The 18,815-nt window shown below is 35.2% G+C and overlaps 2 protein-coding genes across 4 annotated transcripts; one reads left to right on the plus strand and one right to left on the minus strand.

Annotated features, from left to right (window-relative positions):
• Positions 1–40: 40 nt before the first annotated feature.
• LOC106650902 (heparan sulfate 2-O-sulfotransferase hst-2-like) lies at positions 41–6,743 on the minus strand. The gene is made up of 6 exons (XM_014369159.2): positions 6,254–6,743; positions 4,323–4,529; positions 1,168–1,328; positions 1,002–1,076; positions 465–625; positions 41–400 (listed from the first exon to the last, which is right to left on the minus strand). Exons 1-6 carry the CDS (start codon positions 6,479–6,481, stop codon positions 255–257), a joined length of 978 nt encoding a protein of 325 aa, XP_014224645.1. The 5' UTR covers positions 6,482–6,743; the 3' UTR covers positions 41–254.
• Positions 6,744–9,387: 2,644 nt separating this feature from the next.
• LOC106650839 (protein kintoun) lies at positions 9,388–15,673 on the plus strand. 3 transcript variants are annotated; one of them, XM_023463076.1, is made up of 5 exons: positions 9,388–9,730; positions 9,836–10,364; positions 13,062–14,249; positions 14,323–14,762; positions 14,845–15,673. In XM_023463076.1, the coding sequence occupies exons 2-5, from the start codon at positions 9,849–9,851 to the stop codon at positions 15,191–15,193; spliced, it is 2,493 nt and encodes an 830-aa protein (XP_023318844.1). In that variant the 5' UTR covers positions 9,388–9,730; positions 9,836–9,848; the 3' UTR covers positions 15,194–15,673. The 3 variants fall into 3 exon arrangements, with proteins under 3 accessions (XP_023318844.1, XP_014224550.1, XP_014224549.1); XM_014369064.2 differs by having other exon boundaries at positions 9,391–9,748; XM_014369063.2 differs by having other exon boundaries at positions 9,391–10,364.
• The last annotated feature ends 3,142 nt before the right edge of the window (positions 15,674–18,815 follow it).

Here is an 18,815-nt window from a genome sequence, read left to right on the forward strand (position 1 = left end):
ACAATTATTTATAAAAAACAAAGTTTCGATTTGTTTCAATTAATCTCACAAAACATACATTACAAAAATATCTATTTACAAGTTTAAATATAAAACATGGTTTGTGAATGATCTTGGAACTACAGTCATATTGTATCAACTGCGCATCGTTAAAAACACTTGTTGTTCAGCCGTCGATACAGTAGGTACCTTAAAACTTATGAGCACTAGATAAATTTACACTGGCGTAGGTATTAAAAAAAGTCAAATTAATTTTACGTTTCTTTCACACAACTAGCAAGTAATCGTTGTTTCACCCACTCATAGAATTCAACTTCAGTTTTTAGTAATTCTTTCAAGCGTTTTTTTATATTTGGTTTCACAGGTGGATAATCGAATAGTGTCTTGGCCACCTTTGGACCTAAAAAAATAATATTTTATCATAAAAATATTTGTTCACTGATGGAATAATAAAATTGACTCACGAATTTTTTCATATACGAGAGCAGCACCCTCGTAAAACAATGGAAATGTTTGCTCCAGACATCTAATGGTTTCATTCATGTTATCGAGAACTCCGACAACGGGATACCATTGGAGTACATTTTTTTTGGCTTGTTCCAATGCCCATTCATTATTTCTTTCACTAAAAACATTGAGCAGGTTCATAAATTGTAGAAAAACTTATGCAACGAATTAAACTGTCTGAGTGCCGTCATATATTTTCTTCTAAAGAATTTTCTATGCATAATACTGAACTTGATTTCTTGTCAAACCGGAATTATGATGCAACTATTTTGTATCATGCATTTGTGAATTTATTTACGCAATTATTTGTTTCAAGTTAGATAATAGCAATTTACTTATCTGCCTCAAGTTCAACGAACTTAAACTCATTGAGTGAAAATTATAAGAAACAAATCTCTAACATAATCATCATTACGATAAGACATGTATTTTTAAACTTTGATTATCGATGAAGATGTCGATGTATAATACTCAAGTGTGGCCAAAATACTTACGAACAACGAGGATCATGACCGCAAAAATGAACAATGGAACCTCTATAAATGATAGATGATTTTCCGTTTTGAAATCTAGAAGCAAACAAAGTTGGTTCAAAAACTTTCAAGTACAAAAATAGCAGTATTTTTATCAGTGTTTAAGAAAATCATTATGTATTATTACCTGCTAATAGTTTTAGGATCTAATGGATCCCTAATGAGAGAAATATAAGTAGGCGACGGTCGACCATAGGTAGCAAAATTGACGAAGCGCACATCACCATCGAAAGACAAAGGAATGGCTTCTTGCCTAATTATGTTTGTGACTTCTTCGACCAACAATTCCTGTACAAATAGTATGAAGTTATTATTTTCTCAAAACTATTTTTAAGTATTTCCAAGACATAAACTTGTCTAATAATAAGGTTGCTAACATTATCCACCATTTCAAACATAATTAACTAATGTATTGCTAAATTCTAGTGGCATTCGAGGCAAACATTTGCATTCGCTAAAGTAGTACGCCTCTAGGTCTGGCTAATTTATGCACCGTTCCTTGGAAAGTCCAATGAGGTTACCGAAGTTAAAGAATACGTTTCCAAAATTATTCGTTGGGAGTATGCAAAGATTCAATTGCAACATAATTCCCGCAGTATCATTGAAACCGCACGAATGGTCCGTGCACGAGTTTCGTGCTATGAAATATAACGCAACGTCGATGTCTCGTAGCTCGCTATGCGTAAATGGTAATGCAGCGGGGGGATATCATTATCACCGTTTTGTACACCGTGGATCATGATGTGGAATTTGATGCTTATATAGTCGCGTAAGCCGATCCTCTTTGTGACAAGCTAAAACTTAATCAGTTTTTTTTTCATGTAATTATGTATCAACTTCCATAGAAATAAATTTGAGCGATTTGTTTTGAAAATTTTGAAACTAGCAAAATTTAAATATACAGCGCGTAAGAATAAAAATCACACGCGTTGCACAACGGATAAGTTAAGCGCATACATACATGGCGAGTGAACGTAGTTTATAAAATTTTTGCGCAAGTCAACAAATTATGAATCGTAGGCAATTATCGATCTCAATAAAAATAAACTAACTACTTGATTACGCTCAAAGACAAATTAACGAACAACACGTTTTATGAGTCGGATCATTTTGGTATGTCATTCTAAACATTTTTGTCATTTCTTTGGACGTTCTACGGTTTCAATGAAATCTTTGACTTGTGATTGTGAGCGTAACTGGGAGAGAATAAAAATATGCCTTTGATCGCGACCTCGCCGGTGAAACGAAAGTCGTTGCAAGTTAATATTACGAACCCTTGCGGGCTGAGAACAAGATTGAAGAGCACAATCAGATCTTTTCTGACGCTCGAGTTCAGATTCACACCGCGTTACGTAAATTCAAACGTGCCGTTCAAAATGCATTGCTTTCTTCGTCTCTCTGCGCGTTGTGAATGTATAGCGTTTGTCGATACGACGATTAAAAACACGCCACAAACATACGAGGAGCCCTTTTAAAATTACAAAGATTACGTAACGCAATAGCAAGAAAATAATCGCGCGAAACCTCTCGAGTCATTAGTTATGGAACACGATTATCGGAGTCCCGATTGTAAATAGAGAAGACACTGCTAGGGATGATAACGAGACTTTTCTTATAAGTTACAGGTGGAAATTTATGAATGCATCTCGCGTAGCATCTAAATAAAAGCTTTCAATCTGTTGAGAGAGTCTCAGTGAAAAATATCTACATTGACACAGGGCTCGTTCTGTTCCTCTCACGCTTCGACACAATGCACTCAAGTACTTTCGCAATCGTTCGATTCATCCATGCATATGTGTCAAGATCCTATGTTTTTGTTTAGTATTTTTTAGTAAAAAATTTACCCACTTTTGGACAAAATTTTTAATCACTTGAAAATTTTCGTCGGAAAAAGTGTGACGATAAAAATAGTCGGGAACATGCATATAATTTTATTTTTCCGTGGTATAGTTGGATCGCGTGCGATATATCGTGACCTCAGCAAAACGTACAATTTTTCATTAAACTTTTTCAATACAACTTGCAACTTTGTTTTTCCTCGTGGAATAATATTTTTCAAAAATTGTAATTATAAAAATTGTATTCTATACTAATGTCTTTCTCTGCACGCCTTCATGTCGACGACAAAATAGAAAAAAGCTTTTAGATTCGCTATATTTATAGTACTATATAACTTTTAAAAGTCCTTAAATTTAATACAAATTCATTGTAAAATTCGACATTTAAGTAACCAATACTGAATTTTTTAAAGTACGATTTACATCAGATTTACATTGAAAATTAACGTATCAGCACTATTTCATTTTTACATTAATTGCTTAAAAAATGTATTGAAATACAATCATAACTAATGTCAGTATCTACCAATAGATGTCGAGCATCTACATTTGTAAATCTGCAAGTGTCAAAGTAAAAATAATTGTATAAGTAAAGTACGCTTTTAAAATCAATGAAATTGAACACGATCCTTCTATCTTTTTGCATTAATATTAATGAAAATATTTTTAACGGCATACATTATTTTTCCTTTTAAACGATGACAATAAAAATTGGCCTTCTTTCAACTAAGTAAACTGAATGAACGTTGCATGAAATTAGTTCAAAGTTTATATTGCGCTTTGAATGTCCAACATATAACTCATTAAATATGCATAACTTTAGAAAGAATAGACACTTCCGAAGCTTTTGCAGTAGCGTTCATAGTCATTATAACTATGTCTCGTATTACTTCTTGACAAAGAAATTCGATTTGTTCCTCTAAACTGTAATGAGTTCGCGAGTTGTGGATCTGTTGCAATCGATATTTCAAAACGCAATCATTCCTATGTATCTGCACTTTTTAATGAATCATTGTTCATATGTAAAATAGCAACAATTGTAAAACGCTCAATTACCGAATTTCTTTTCTCGATGAAAAGAAAATCAACGCACTATCTCTGTAATACATAATTGTGTTTTTATTTCTCATCGCAACTAAAGGCTGACAAACCTTAACCTTTTATCGCAATCAAAATACACGCGCGTGCACAAATACTCGTGCAATCTATTTTTGCAAATGTACAAAAGTCACTCACGTCAACTTTCTAAAAATGAGATCGATCAAAGTACGCGTCGATCGGTATCTTGAATTACGAACCGCACATGGTGTTGTTGTTACACACTCGTGCTTACGAGTAAGATGTATACGTATCTCGCACGCTCGCAGAAATTATTTACCGATTTTTCATTAAGAAATATTACACCTTAGAGAAAGTCGCGCGTGAATTTATTATATCAGATTACCTGTCGGATGTTACTGAGAGTACCCTCGTCTCCTGGCGGCAGTCTGATGTGCTTGAAAGCGTTGAATCCTTGCAGTTTTTGCAGCAGAAGGACCAACAGCTCGACGCCCGTCCCGGGTATTCTAGTGATCATCAGCACGTGGTCTTGACGAGGAGAAGGCTTGACTCCGAGCTCGGCGAGCGATGGCGTGACTTCATGGAGTTTGAGCTGCACTCAAATGTGATATATTACAGTGTATCGAATATATTATGTGTAAATAAATCGAGTCAGCGTAATTGCGCTTTGAAATATTTCTCTGATAGATATTATTCATCTTGCCGATTTTCTCACAGTGACGCAGTATTTGTTTTATTAATTTACAAGATGCAGGTGCTAAATCATACGTTTTTATCTTTCATTCGCCGAGGTTTCGTGCACGCGAACGCGTGTTTGCCGCAAGCATGAAAGATGTATAAATATTTTAATCAATTACCTGAGGCTTAAGCATGTTAAAGCTATATACTATAGTGGTGACTTTGACGGTTTTTGAATCTTGCGTTTATGCCGCGATTATGCACGTCTATTATAAACTTTTTAAAAAGAAAAACTTTTTTACACGCACATAAATATTGCAATTTATGTCATATGGCAACGCGCATGGGTCGATCTGTACTTTCACAAAACTCGAAACGAATCCGCGAAAAAGGTAACTACGCACTACTAGAACTGTTGAGTGAAAAGTCCGAGTGACGTTTTCCGCTATATAGTCTGTAATTCTTTTTTTGAATGCGCGTGTAAAACGGAATGCGCGCGAATGAACATTTACGTAATTATTCCCATCGTAAATTTTTACTTCTTTTTAAGTTAATGATTGTTAACATAGACAAACAAACAATCTGAGTTGTAAAAATGAAAATAATGAAAGGAAAAGCATCCTTTTAACACTTTCACAAGAAAAATCTACACTAGCAAGTATATGTTAGCGGCTTTATTTACCCACGCGTGTACGCACATTCGGTAAGAATAAACGTCGCGTGTCTCTAAAATTTCTTATGAAATTTTTTCGTACACCCTTCTTTTCTTTTCAAGCGACAAATACAAGCGGTAAAAGTTACGTTTTGAAAAACAACTCGAGCCTGGGTAAAAATTCTCGATCCTCCGACATGAGAAAATGGTAAATTCGCGTCGTTAGGTGGCCCATTTGAAAAAAATGCCGTACACTGCACAAACAGTATAGCAACAAAGCAGTGCACGCGCGCGCGCGTCTCTCGAGTGCGTAAAAGAGCGGCACAGCTGCACTCCGAGTATTACGGAAAAACGCTTTCACCGTGAGCTGGAGCACATACATCGCGTGCGAATTCTCCTGCGCCTGCCACCGCATCTCTCTCTCTCGTGCGTGCAGTTGTATACGTTTGCACTCGCGAAAGAACGTCCGGTCGCCGATCGTTACGTGAATATAGCTCGACTTTTCGAAATCGCTCTTACGCGCCGCAGCTCTTTCGCTCGTGCTCTCTGACTCACGCGTACGTACGGGGAGTCATTTTTTTATGCGCGCGTTCTTGCCGAAGGTGAAAGAGATACAGCGAGCTGTCACTACACGATGCAGAGAAAAACTTTGGGTTTAAAAGCTTTTTCATTAAATATAGTCAACGCGTAAGCGACGCGTGTGTTAGATTGTCACTCTCGTTGAGATCTCGCATCGGAGTGATTATAAATTTTCACGTAATTACTCGGGCTTTAAGCATGACGGGAATTTTCCCGCGTTGCAAAGTGGCTAATTGACTTGAATTTTCCTCTCATTTGCCGATAATTTCGAAATTAATTTAAATATGCAAGTATGAAATCCTTATTTTTTACGGTATGCAAGTTGAAACTCCGAACAAAAAAACTTTTATTGGCTGTTATGAAACGACGAATCATTTTGAGTTGAAAAAAAAGTAAATAAAACTTACCGTGGTACTTTTGGTAACCGTTCGAGCCGCGGTGACTCGAGGTACGTCATCCATCTCGTAAAAGTCATCGTTCTGATACAAGGTCTCGTAACCGGGCAGCTCCTCGATCTGCTCGCCGTCGAGGACGTCATCGTCGTCACCATCGTAGAGACTCTTCGAGGTGAGAACGACGAGGCCCGTGATTAAACTGAGTATCACTAACGCGAGTATAGTTCGGCACTTCCTCATATTTTTATTTGCTCACCTGATGATCACTGTCTCAATCTCGAATACCACCGATATCACTGAACGACGACTCATGATTTACAATCACCACAGCTAAACTTCAAATTACGACGATAATCACGATTTGTTTTGATTTTGGAAAAGCGCGATAAATCGCGTATACTTTGTGGCCCTATACCTGCGCACGCATGTGTTGCGCGGCCGACCGCCTGACGGAGAATGTCAGTGGGTCAGTCCTCGCGGAGCGTTCATATGCGAGCGCGCATAGTATTATAGATGGTAGTGCAGCTGAAAAAACAACGGAGCAACAGTGGTAGTACACGCGGTACAAGATCCCCACTTGCGCATTATACACACATGGTTCGGAGGTGGAATTGCTCCATACGTGACAACCGATTTAATTGTGTTCAGGCTGCTGCTGCTGCTGCTGCGGGCGACTGAATGAATCGCGAGCCTCGCGAAGGTTTTATATATATATTATAAACGTGAGCTCCGGCGATGTCGAAACGATGAGCCGCTCGTCGACTTTTTTTTGCGCTATACACAAGAACGTTCCCCCTGGATTCTCTTCGATGACTCGTGTTGTACTTCGAAGGATCGCAGTTTTATTACACACGCGTACCCGATATAATGTATGGCTCTTTGTTTCAGCCACGGAAGAATGATTTTTGCTTATTACCTCTGTAATACAAGTTTTTTTTTTAGTCGAAAAATGATCGCGACGATGATTTGCGTTTCATGACAATTTCACATACCGAGTGGCTGCCCTAATAGCCAAAATGCTTTTACTTGTTTTTCAAGGCAAGTGGCATGCAAATCGTAAATAATAATAATGTACGTATGCTAGCATATTACTATGGATAAGAAACAATCGAGCTCACACAAAAGCCGCTCATCAACCACACAAATACGCATACACACAATCGGCAAGTTGCAAATGAGGCGTGGGTGAGCAGCTGAGCTGCTGCATATGAGAACACGCTCGAGGATCGTGAAAGTCTCGCAAGATGTAGCCGGTTTTAGTAGATTATTTACACATTCTCGGAGTCATGCTCTTGGACTTACTCATCCGACCGATAAACGTACAAATTCTCTGCAGAGCATTCAAAAAATTGTAAAGATCGTTCTACCTGAAAAATGTGCGCGCGTAATACGAATAGCGTACGTTACGTATAATATGAATAAAAAAAAGACGTACCCCACTGAATAATTATTATGCAGAATACACTCCCTACTATCGCATGCACGAGCATAAACGTTCATTTACTCGCGGCGCTCGCAGTAATTGTATGCGATATATAACGCGTGCACACGACGGCGTGAGTTGTACGCGCGCGGCGAGGTCGAAGAAAGCGAATCTTAGCGCAGTTGCTGAGCTCTGCTCATGCTGCTTCTTGATTCATATCGCGTACGAACGCTTTGCTGATTTTTATGCGCGGCAATACTAAATTTTTAGCGCCCGACAATGGCACACGTATAAATAAATGCATTCGCATATTATGAAGAATGGAGAAAATCGCGACACGATTCAACATTGATTTCACGTAAATGCGGCGAACAGTTTATTATTTTCACGCGCTTCAAGGAATTGACAACATAGACGCGGTTGAATAAACATATTTTTCCAGAGTAAAAACACTGAAAATGAGTATTTTATACAGAGAAAGAAAATATCGGTAAGATCTCTTTAGATCTTGATTCAAGGTAAGATATAAAAAAAGCTTTCAAAAAATGATATTAATGAACTGAGCTTTTTATAAATCAAAGTGCAATGCACCGTATGTGCATGTTTAGAAAATACACATACAGATATCAGATGTATAATTTATTGTTCAGTAAATTTCAGATTTGTATGGATACTCGGTAAAGCGTATAAGCACATAAAGTATTGTAGGATTCTAAATGCTACCCGTTGTAATTATGCTGCACTTTATGTGCCGCATGCGATGTTACTATTGTGCAACTCCTGGAAAGTCAAGAAATAAAATTTCTCAGTAGTTAAACTTACGTAGAGTTCGATTAAAATAACGATAAAATACTTTTTAGTATTTATTAGTTGATAATCAGCGCAATGAATCATAGTGACTTGTGAGCATACATCATTTAAAAAAATTTAAGGAAGGATTTACAGGATCAGGTACATTTTTTATTGATGATCATAATTTTATGATTATTGAGCACAAAATATAAAGAATTATTAGACAGTATAAAAAATGTGTAGATATTTTATAAATTTACATGACCAAAAATATTGTACGAAAAAAACAGGAAACGAAACTAACATTCAACTTGATATAAATTCATTGTTAAGGATGCATCATACCTGCAAGCAGTTTAGAATTGAAAATATGTCATCGCCGCGTCCTATAAATTAAATTTATCGTTCAATGTTGAAATCTTATCATTTAACTATTTAAAGCATTGTATGATAAGATAAAACCGCACAAAGTGTAAATCTTACTACTGCATTTCTGTATTATCAACAGTGGTATCGTACAGTTGTGAATTTATCGTCATACAAGTGCATTCCTATTCAGAACGATACTTGGCAGCCAGTAAAGTGTCATTTATTCATTTAAAAAGTAATAAAATGATTATTTAAAATCATCTTCGGGTAGATATCGATAATAATTCACAAGCTTCTCTGCCGATTTCTCGTGTCAAAATTTGAAATTCATCGATAACCGCTCGACTCCGAAAAACACACGTGTTGAATTACGAATGGATTGTCATGAGCTCTATAATCGCGTCACATTATAAATATATACTATATATTTAAAAGAGCGAAATACTATTTTTAGAAAGCCGTCCGCACAGACAATCTATATAGCATGGAGAGCGCGTCGTAGTACATGGCAGCGCGCAAAACTTCGGGAGTCTTCTACGATCCCAGCGCCGCGTCAACAATTCGCAACGATCAATTTAAATGCCGTGCGACCTACTACTACACGCAAATACACCGACACATACCGAAAGAAAGAACGAGCGGCCAACAAACGGCATACACACACGTCTGCAGTGCACGAGAGCTTCGAACTGCAGACTACACTGCCGCTTGGCTTTATTTTGTAAACACACATATATATATACAAGAGCGAGTTCTCTGCGCATCTGACTTCAGGGGGGAAGCGAATAACAACTTCTCTCTGTCTCTTATACTTGCTCTGTACATACGAACGCGTCTCTATAGTCGAGCACAATATAATAGTTTCCTTGTACTAGCAACGAGCCGCAGACATTTCGGTAACGACGGTGTGTGCAGTGAAGCAAGTAAAAACATAATTTTTCGTTAACGTCAAATAGTCGAGCACGAGGAAAGCCTTATACCTTTTCGTTTGTTGTAACTAAAATCAACAGAGAACAGAGAAACATGGAAAGTTTCGACGAGGAGCGGCGTGAAGCCTGGGAAAATCTAAATGTCAGCCGGGACGAGATGCGAAATCTCACCGAGTGTCTGAAGAAGGATGAGTTTCGCAAGCTGCTGATGGACTACGCCGAGGAAGTCAACGACCCGGAGAACCGGCGTCTCTACGAGCAGGAGCTGACGCAATTGGAGCGCGAGCGGGGCATCGACGTAACCTTCGTCAAGCCCGAGGCCGCCTACGTGATTAAGACGAGCCTCGACGGTCGGCTCAAGTGCTTCATTAACGTCGGTGGCAGCGAGTGTGTGGCCAAGCCGACGAGTCGGCCGGCCGAGCAAGGACTCGACTGGTCGATACCTTACGTGCTGGCGCCGCCGCGCGACGACTTCGACAAGAGCAAGGTTCGCTGCATGGTCTACGACGTTGTTTTTCATCCGGACACGCTCTACCTGGCCGAAAAGAATCCCAAGTTTCGCGAGATCGTCAACGAGACCGCCCTGGACGGCGTCGAGAGCAACTTCAAGGTAATAAAAATCCTCTTGGTTTTATCGATTTTGCTTGCAGCAGCGGCGGTGGCATACAAGCCCCGAGACTTATTTGACCCTATTTTTATATATCGGTGTGTGCACGAACGCCGCGAGGTGCTACGCAAAAGACGCTTTCGACGTTTGTTATCGTATTGCTCGCGCTGTCAACAATTCATATATCGTACGAGGCAAAGTCATGAGCTTCGCGAAAATTGCCAGTGAGCACGATAGTATGCTTCGGTTTGCTTTTTTTACATACATTATAGAGCTACTGAGAATAAGGTATATTTTTACTCCAAACTCTCGAGTATCGAGTCGTTCAATCATGACATATCGCGCGATCGATGCATCACTTTCCAATGGTTGGTTTTTATGCGATTCGCGACAGCCTCCAATAATTATTTTCATTAAAGTGAAATCAATGAACTCTATTTTAACTCAGTCCATAACCTAGAAAAGATTTCGTCGTGTGTCGTATGCTGTAGGCGCTTCAGATATTGCGTAATCCTTTAAAAAACGAATTTGAATTACTTTTTTATTTGAATGGACATTGGTATCAGACTCTGCTATTGCAACAATATTAATCAAATTTTTTTCAACCGTATTTAAAAATAATTGTGGTTTGATACATCGCTTAGTTGCCAAAAAATTTTGAATGCAATAATGATTATTGAATGTAACGAAAATTAGTGCAGCGTAGACTTTTCGTTTAATCGATGATTTTATTGTAAGATAATTTGTGTGATTTTATAATAAAGTAATTTGATATCTTACAAATTTATTTGAGTTAGAAAAAATATTTTTCAAACTAAGACAAATATGTTTAATAACTCGAGAGTAAAGTGATTGAACAAAGATTATTAATACTATTTATTATTCAAAAGCTAATGTTAGTTATTTTTCTTAATTGAGTAGCTAAATATTTGAAACCTGTAAATATAATGCAGAAAGAACATCAATTGAATTTTTTAGGAATAATTAATCCTCACTCATGAAGAGTGAATATCTTTTACACTTTTATTGAGTAAATAATTTTTTTATAATCATACTGATTTCTCATATTAATTTACGTTTATATTTGATTAATTAAAGACACTATATAATTATTTTATTTATTAAATATTAGCTCAAGATCTTCCGAAAATTAAGTAAATAAAAAAATGTATGTAACTTAAACGAAAACTCATACTTATCTTGATGCTAATGTAAACTTGATTGTTTACCTTTTATTTTGCTGACTGCTGTGACTGGGTAACCTAACCTATAGCTGTCAAAATAACGCTTTTGAACAAATGCTTTTTATTACTACGATGAGTATGTATAACGAAAAACAAGTTGTTTGAAAAAATCTCAAAAAACTAAGAGAACAATAATCATTTGCGTTATGAGTGCATTAATGATTATTTTTATCAATGCCCCATACATTTTCATTCATTTAGCGTCTATTAAATCATTTTTTTATAAGATTTTAATCACCATCACCCACTCTTTGAAGATAGTATAGTTGCACAATTTTTAAAGTCGAAATTGATATTGACAAATACTTATATCAAAGCGAGTGTATTCGGTATTTTGAACATGATTATAGACAAAAGATTCAATGAAAGTTTATAATTTCAATATGAAATTGTATTTAGCCAAAAATAAAGTTTTACAATTAATTCATGCCTATAAATATCTAAAAATGACGTTTGAATAAATGTATTTATGCTATCCGTAATCTACCGATAATTTTATACGTTTATTAGTTACTCGATAAAAAAGATGAAAAAAAATACGAATATTCTATAACAGATGTTTTGTTCGAATACGCCGATGTTATAACGTTGATTTTAACGAAGTTGTGGTATGGCTCCTTTTGCAACTTTTCATGCGTAACGCTGTCCTACGATAACTGAGATCCTTTTTAGATGATCAGTTTGAAATTTTAAGGGTATATTCTTGGTGTCTAAACGCGTTACTGATTAGTTTTTTTGTATGAAAAAAGTACATTTTTATGCACTTTTTATGCTCTTTTTCGAAATATTGTTAATTTATTAACTGTTGTCAGGGAATTTTTTCGTTCATTCATACGGGTCTATTATAGTTTTTTATCGCATCATAATACACATCTGAAATACTTAATAAATAAAGCGAATCCTGCTTTGCAATTATTTAGAATGTAAGTAAATAGTAAGCTTATTTTGAAAATGATATGTGGCTGGGTTACTTAAGAAATAAAAATTCGATGAATAATATTTATTATTTGATAAGACATACATATTTCTTTCTTAGCTTATGAACAAATATCCCTTGGTTATTTGGTAAATAATATACGTCTGCGATACTTGAGAAATAAAACAATCCTTCATTATTCGTTAGAGCATTATAAATTCTAGCTCGTAATACTCATTTATTAATTATATCGGATAAAATGTCCAAGTTTGTAAAGAAAAATATTAAATGTAATCTAAAGCATTCGTGCAATTAATTTTTATGTTATTACAATCTTATCAAATAAGTAGAAAGTGAATTGACAAATTAGTTAAAATTAAAAAATGTAAATTAATCGTTTTCAATAAATAAGACTCATAGTAGTTGTCAACTAACTTTGCTGAGCTTTGTGCGACAAACGTTGCCACTAGTTATAACGAAATGATGTTTTTGACGTTCATAATTGTTTGCGAATTTTAAATTATTTTAACTTGTTTTCAGGTAAAATTGGATCGAAAAAACTTGAAATTTCCAAAAATGAGCCAAAAAGGAACTTGTCTGCCAACTGTCATCAGAAAACCATGTGAAAAGCCCAAGGAAAAGCTGGATATTGATCCAGAGATATATCAAAAACTCATGTCGACCTATGACGAAAATAGGAAAACGAAAAAAAAATCGAGTAAAAAACCAGAGAGAACTGCACCACAAACTAAATACTATAATAAAACAGATGATGTAACTGAAATGAGAGATACATCTTCTTATACAACTCCAAAATTTATCATCAAGTATCAGAGTAGTGTAGAAATGGACGAGTTTTTGGAAACAAAGGATGCTAAATTACACTCAACTACACCTAAAAATTTAGTAATAGTAATCAATCTTCCACTTTTAAAGTCAGCATCGAACGCTACTTTAGATGTAAAAGAACAACACTTGACGTTAAAAAGTGAAAAACCCGCTAAGTACAATTTAGAATTGCCGTTATCTTATCGAGTGGATAAGGATAAAGGCAATGCGAAGTTTGATCCAAAATCGAAAAAGTTGACTGTCACACTACCTGTTTTGCGAGAGGCATCTCTACCTATTAACACAAACAAAGTATCAGATGCTAAAGAAGATAGTGGAGTAGATAGCGATCATGGAAGTCCATTGCCAGAATCAGAAATGAGCCGTCAATTGAAAAACGAAGGTACCAGTGATTTAGTGGAAGAACTGCATGATATTGATACATACAATGTAAACAATAATTGCGTCGAAACAGTATTGAGGACTAGTCTTGACGAAGCTACTATGTCATTTATGAACCCTAATCTCAAGTACTCTCTTCCTACGTTTTCATGCAACCTTCACGAGGATGTTTTGGGTGTTACAATTCATGCGAAAAATGTTGATTCTGATGCCATCCAACATAAAATTTTGGCCAACAATGCAGGATTTCATGTAATAGTTTCTTCTATTGGAGCTGGATTTTATCCTGTTTATTATTCGTTATGTTTGAAACTCGAGAATCAAATTCAACCAGACACATTGAATATTGAACCATGGGATAATAATGTTGTTGTATCAGTAAAACTTGATAATCCAGAAACAATATCTAAATATCTTTATGGTATAAGTGAAGAATCCATGGAATCCAAAAACTTATCGGAAGGATCGTCGATTAAAAATAAATTGCGATTATTAACAGTAAGCAATTTGATGATGAAATATCATAGGTATAAATAAATTTTTAATTTAATAATTAATTTTATTTTTGTAGGAAGACTCTGAAGTAACGACTGATAAAGAAATCAAGGTTATTCCAAAATTCCGAGAAGTTGTAATAAACGTCGGGTCTCAAAAATTGGACTCGGACGATGAAGGTGACTATGTTTTTGTCGACGCGCTTGAAAGTCAAGAAGAGGAACCAGTGCATCGAAGTTCATTATCGAGATCTGTTTCTGAGAGCAGTGGCGATGAACTTCCAAGCAGCGTTAGCAGTAGCGTTAGTAGCGGCGTTGAAATTGGAAGGTACAAAAGTATTTACAAGTCTCGCAGTTTTTCTCGATCAATTTCTGAATCAAGCATCGATGATAGCATCGCTCAGTCACCGTCGATCACATTTACTGATTCCGTTCATGAATTCAATTCAGAGTCCGAAGGATCGAGCTTGAAGAAAACTGTACGGTTTAGTGATGTAGTTTCTCAAAAACTGTATAGGTTTGTTTTCTTTTATGATTTCTATAATTGTGCAGAATAATATTTTTATACCTTCTCATATTTATTATGAAATCGATTCCAGATCTAATTCAAGCATCCTAGGCCAACGTAGAAAAAATCAACGAAAAAGAAATAACAAGAAGCGTGCTCAAGAGCGTCGAATGAGCGAAAGTGAATGCTCGGAAACTGAAGAACGAGAAAAGTACAAAAATTTACCGAAAACAGAGCTGGGACACGAAACTGCCGAAGCTGTGCGTCCCATTCTTTTGCACCGAAACAATCGCACTGAAGCTCAAAAAACTGCCAATATCGACATTCAAGGCTCATCTCGCAATGCGAATATGCGAAAACAAAAGCGAAATACCGATACATTAGAGTCAAACGAGAATGTTAAGACTGATAATCATTCCGACGTTGAATTTCCATTATAATTTAATGTTAAGCAGAAAACTCGAGTAGATCGAGACTCTGTAAGAATAAATGCGCAAAATTCGACCACCTAGCCAAGCACTTTTGATTCGAAAACGTGTAGTGCTTATAACGCAATAAAAAGACCCTTATTTACTTCTCTTTTTATATCGCTTGAAAACGCCGACTGATAACTTGGAAATTTTTTAAAATTTCATTCAGTCTTTTTGCTCAAATTCACGATTATGAATTCTTTATCCGTTAAATTATCTTGAACGCAAATATGAGTTTTTCAGAAAAAAATTGATTAGAAAGAGGACATCAATTTAAAAAAACAAGGGATTCTTAGTAATCATAATAATAATACTAATAAAGTCCATAGTGTTATAAAAACATAGTTGGCTTCGTTAAAAATGCACATGAAAAAGCTTCCTCCAAAGAACAAAATACAACAGCTCATTGGGTATGAGTAACGAATTTGAAATAACAAAAAAAAAAAAAAATTGAGAATCAATACCTTAATGCTTACGCTAGGGAATTTTATGAAATTTATATTGCCAGGTAGTGCATATATCTTAAGAAAATGCAGTTTAAAATTTATATTTTTTTATTTAAAATTTTTTCGAATGTCATTAAAAATAAAATTGAGACAAAAAATGAAAGCTTACAATCGAAAAAGTTACATTTAAATATCAACTTAAAACGCTTTTCACGTCCTTGCATAATCTTTTGCATTGAATACATTTTTGTTTGCGTATTATTGTTAAAATAATGTATAACAAACGATTAAAAAAGGTTATAGCGGCTTAGTAATTAAAAAAAGCGAAAAAAATGAAAAATAGTGAGTGGTGAATCTGCAGGGAATTAGGCAGGTAAAAGAACAAGAGCAGGTCTGCTTGTAAAAAATGACTCTTTATTTTGAAAAACGGTATGCGTTAACAGTACAAGAAAATTGAAGTCCTTGCTGGTCACTTGCTGGGTGGTGATGTCTACTTGCTGTTTCGATAGGAGCTAAACTATAGTTTGACGACGGTGTAGGTCCCGTTAACTATGCAAACCATCGCGAGATTCTTACTCGTCGATTTGTGTCGGGATGGACCTCTCGCACCCTTCCATGTGACCACTGTCCATTATCTCACATGAGGACTCGGTCTTCCTTTTGATGAAAGTATATCGAACGGGCTGGCAATATCTGCTGGATTCTGGTTTATTGGTACATGGCGCCACGTCACTCTACTAAAGGTTTAAGAAAATTGAAGTCCTTGCGGGTCACTGGTTCAAAAGGAAGTGCCGATGCGAAGCGACGCGTTCCAAGCGGCCGCCGAGCTGAGTTGATCACAGCACAAGCGCGTAATTCAAAACCGAATGCTCACGCGAACAGTGAGTTAAAATAGTGATAAAATAATCAAGAATCATTGATTAATAAGTAAAATTTTATTGAAAATTACAAGATCTTACAGCTACGAGTTCGAATATAATTGTCAAAATTGTACAAATTGAAAAGTAGTTTACAATATGTGATATTTGGTGATGCGATGATATGATTAGTTTCGTAAACTTTGAATAAAATATGTAAGTAGTATAGGTAGCATAGGGTTTTAATTACGCTAAAAGCGCAAAATCGTTCCTTTGATTCGTAGTTATCTGGTGTCGTATTTTTTTGAAATTGAACGAAGCAATTATACAGATTACTACAATACTTTCTAGTTTACTAAAATTATGCATGTGCACAATTCTATAGTAGGAACTTCAAAAATATTAAAGTTAAAATTTTACAACTGAAAAACCTGCTTTTTCATTTTTAAAATCTATATTAAAATTGCGATGATGATTTTCAATCTTTGATTCTTTATGTTTAGAAACTGTTGAACATGAATGGAGATTTTCAAATTGAAGATTTTTTATTGTTCTATTGAATTTATACACAATTAAATGGTGTTTTAGCGCACCTTTATTTATAAGATGAAAAATTATCATTGTTTCGAACGCCATCGTTTTTAAAAACGTCAAATTATAATCCATTTATTTGCATATATACATTATTATATATATATATATATGCAATTTATAATATAATGTATACAAATTTATCTATAATATTAACGCTGTGCGTACATTAAAATTAGAAATTATAAATTTATAATAATAAATATGAATTTATCAATCAGTTCAAGTATTGTTCTTTACAACCAAGACAAAATGATTTTTTAATCGCTGCAGAATTAAGTGATTTGAAACACTATTTCTTTGCATAAAATCTCAAAAATGAAGTTAGTGTTTTATAAATAAAGTGAAAAAAAGTTGGTAATTTTCTAATGACAGGTTGTTTTGAGTTGATTATCATAAATAAATTACCAGTACTAATGTAGAATTTTTATGATTTCAAAATTTACACAAATTAAAATTACTTGATTACATATATCTTGTAATTTAAATATTCAAGAAGAATACTATAAATTTTATTTTTTTGTCTTTTTTTTTTACTAATGCATTGGATATAATTCAAATATTTTAATATTTCATACTTAACTTTGAATCTTTATCATCATTGAAGTGACGGATTTTGCAGTTCAAGAGATTACACGACGATTTCGAGTATTTTACTTTCGAAATACAAAAACCTTTTTCAAGAGCGATATAAAGGGAAAAAGTTCAAAGAAAAAAATCAAGCTTCCTTTTGAACAGCGCACTTTAAAAATTCCAGAGCATACAGCAAAAGGACGTTTATTAGCATTTTGACGAAACTGACAAGACGTGGAACAGTTTCAAATAATTAAAAAATTTCCAATTTACAACATATGACAGCCGTAATAAAAAAATTGAACTTGAAAAAGAATCTAAAACAAAATTAAATTTAACATCAGATCTGCGAATTTTGATTTAAATAAATGATTTATTCGATTGAAGTTTTTTTTCTACCACAGAAATATTTACTCGAATTAATTAATTATTTGTTTGAATTTACTAAATATGTTGATTAAATAAATTATTCATTTCGTTAAAAAAAACACTACAAGAGCCTAACTCAGAGAAAATTCGTATGTAAATGCATAAAATGAAGATAGCCGACTAAATGCTGCGCTCACAATTACACAAATAATTTACCATCTAATTAAATTTACACGTTGTTATTTGTAGAGTATTAAATTTATCGAACGGTTATCTCTATAGTTGTTGAGACGCTCAATGCAAGTAACTTCATAGTCTGCACTAATAATAACATTAACAATAACAATAATAGTAATCTTAATGATAATCATAATAATAATCGTAAGCAACAATAATAGACAAATCTCATGGGCATCGGCTTGATTCTGCATTATATACTTACTTGACTGCAGCAGGCGCAGACACAAATGCTGCTGCTGCGGTGGTAGTGTTCTAGAAAGTAGGCCAGCAGCAGCAGTAGCGAGCTGCAAGAGGTGTATACAAATGCCGCCTGGTAAAGGTGGCTGCTTCCGCTTGCCATCGATCCTCCAACTTTACAGGCGCGCGCGAGCTTTCGAACCTTGCAACACAAGCACGCGACGCGGGGTCGTTAGACTCTCTCTTTCTCTCCCCGCCTTTACCAGAAGCTTATTCTCTCTCTCTCTTTCTCTCTCTCTCCTCCCTTCGATCATCATCACCGCTGTTACGCTTGAATTT

This window comes from Trichogramma pretiosum, unplaced genomic scaffold, assembly GCF_000599845.2.
Source record: "Trichogramma pretiosum strain Unisexual culture from Peru unplaced genomic scaffold, Tpre_2.0 scaffold19, whole genome shotgun sequence".
In the NCBI taxonomy this organism is placed as follows: domain Eukaryota; kingdom Metazoa; phylum Arthropoda; class Insecta; order Hymenoptera; family Trichogrammatidae; genus Trichogramma; species Trichogramma pretiosum.

Coding starts and splice junctions, on each gene's coding strand:
- LOC106650839 (XM_023463076.1), top strand. CDS start 9,849: ATGGAAAGTTTCGACGAGGAGCGGCGTGAAGCCTGGGAAAATCTAAAT. Junction 10,365..13,061: donor GCGTCGAGAGCAACTTCAAG/GTAATAAAAATC, acceptor ACTTGTTTTCAG/GTAAAATTGGATCGAAAAAA. Junction 14,763..14,844: donor GTTTCTCAAAAACTGTATAG/GTTTGTTTTCTT, acceptor AATCGATTCCAG/ATCTAATTCAAGCATCCTAG.
- LOC106650902 (XM_014369159.2), bottom strand. CDS start 6,481: ATGAGGAAGTGCCGAACTATACTCGCGTTAGTGATACTCAGTTTAATC. Junction 1,077..1,167: donor GATCCTAAAACTATTAGCAG/GTAATAATACAT, acceptor GTTTGCTTCTAG/ATTTCAAAACGGAAAATCAT. Junction 626..1,001: donor GGTCATGATCCTCGTTGTTC/GTAAGTATTTTG, acceptor CAATGTTTTTAG/TGAAAGAAATAATGAATGGG.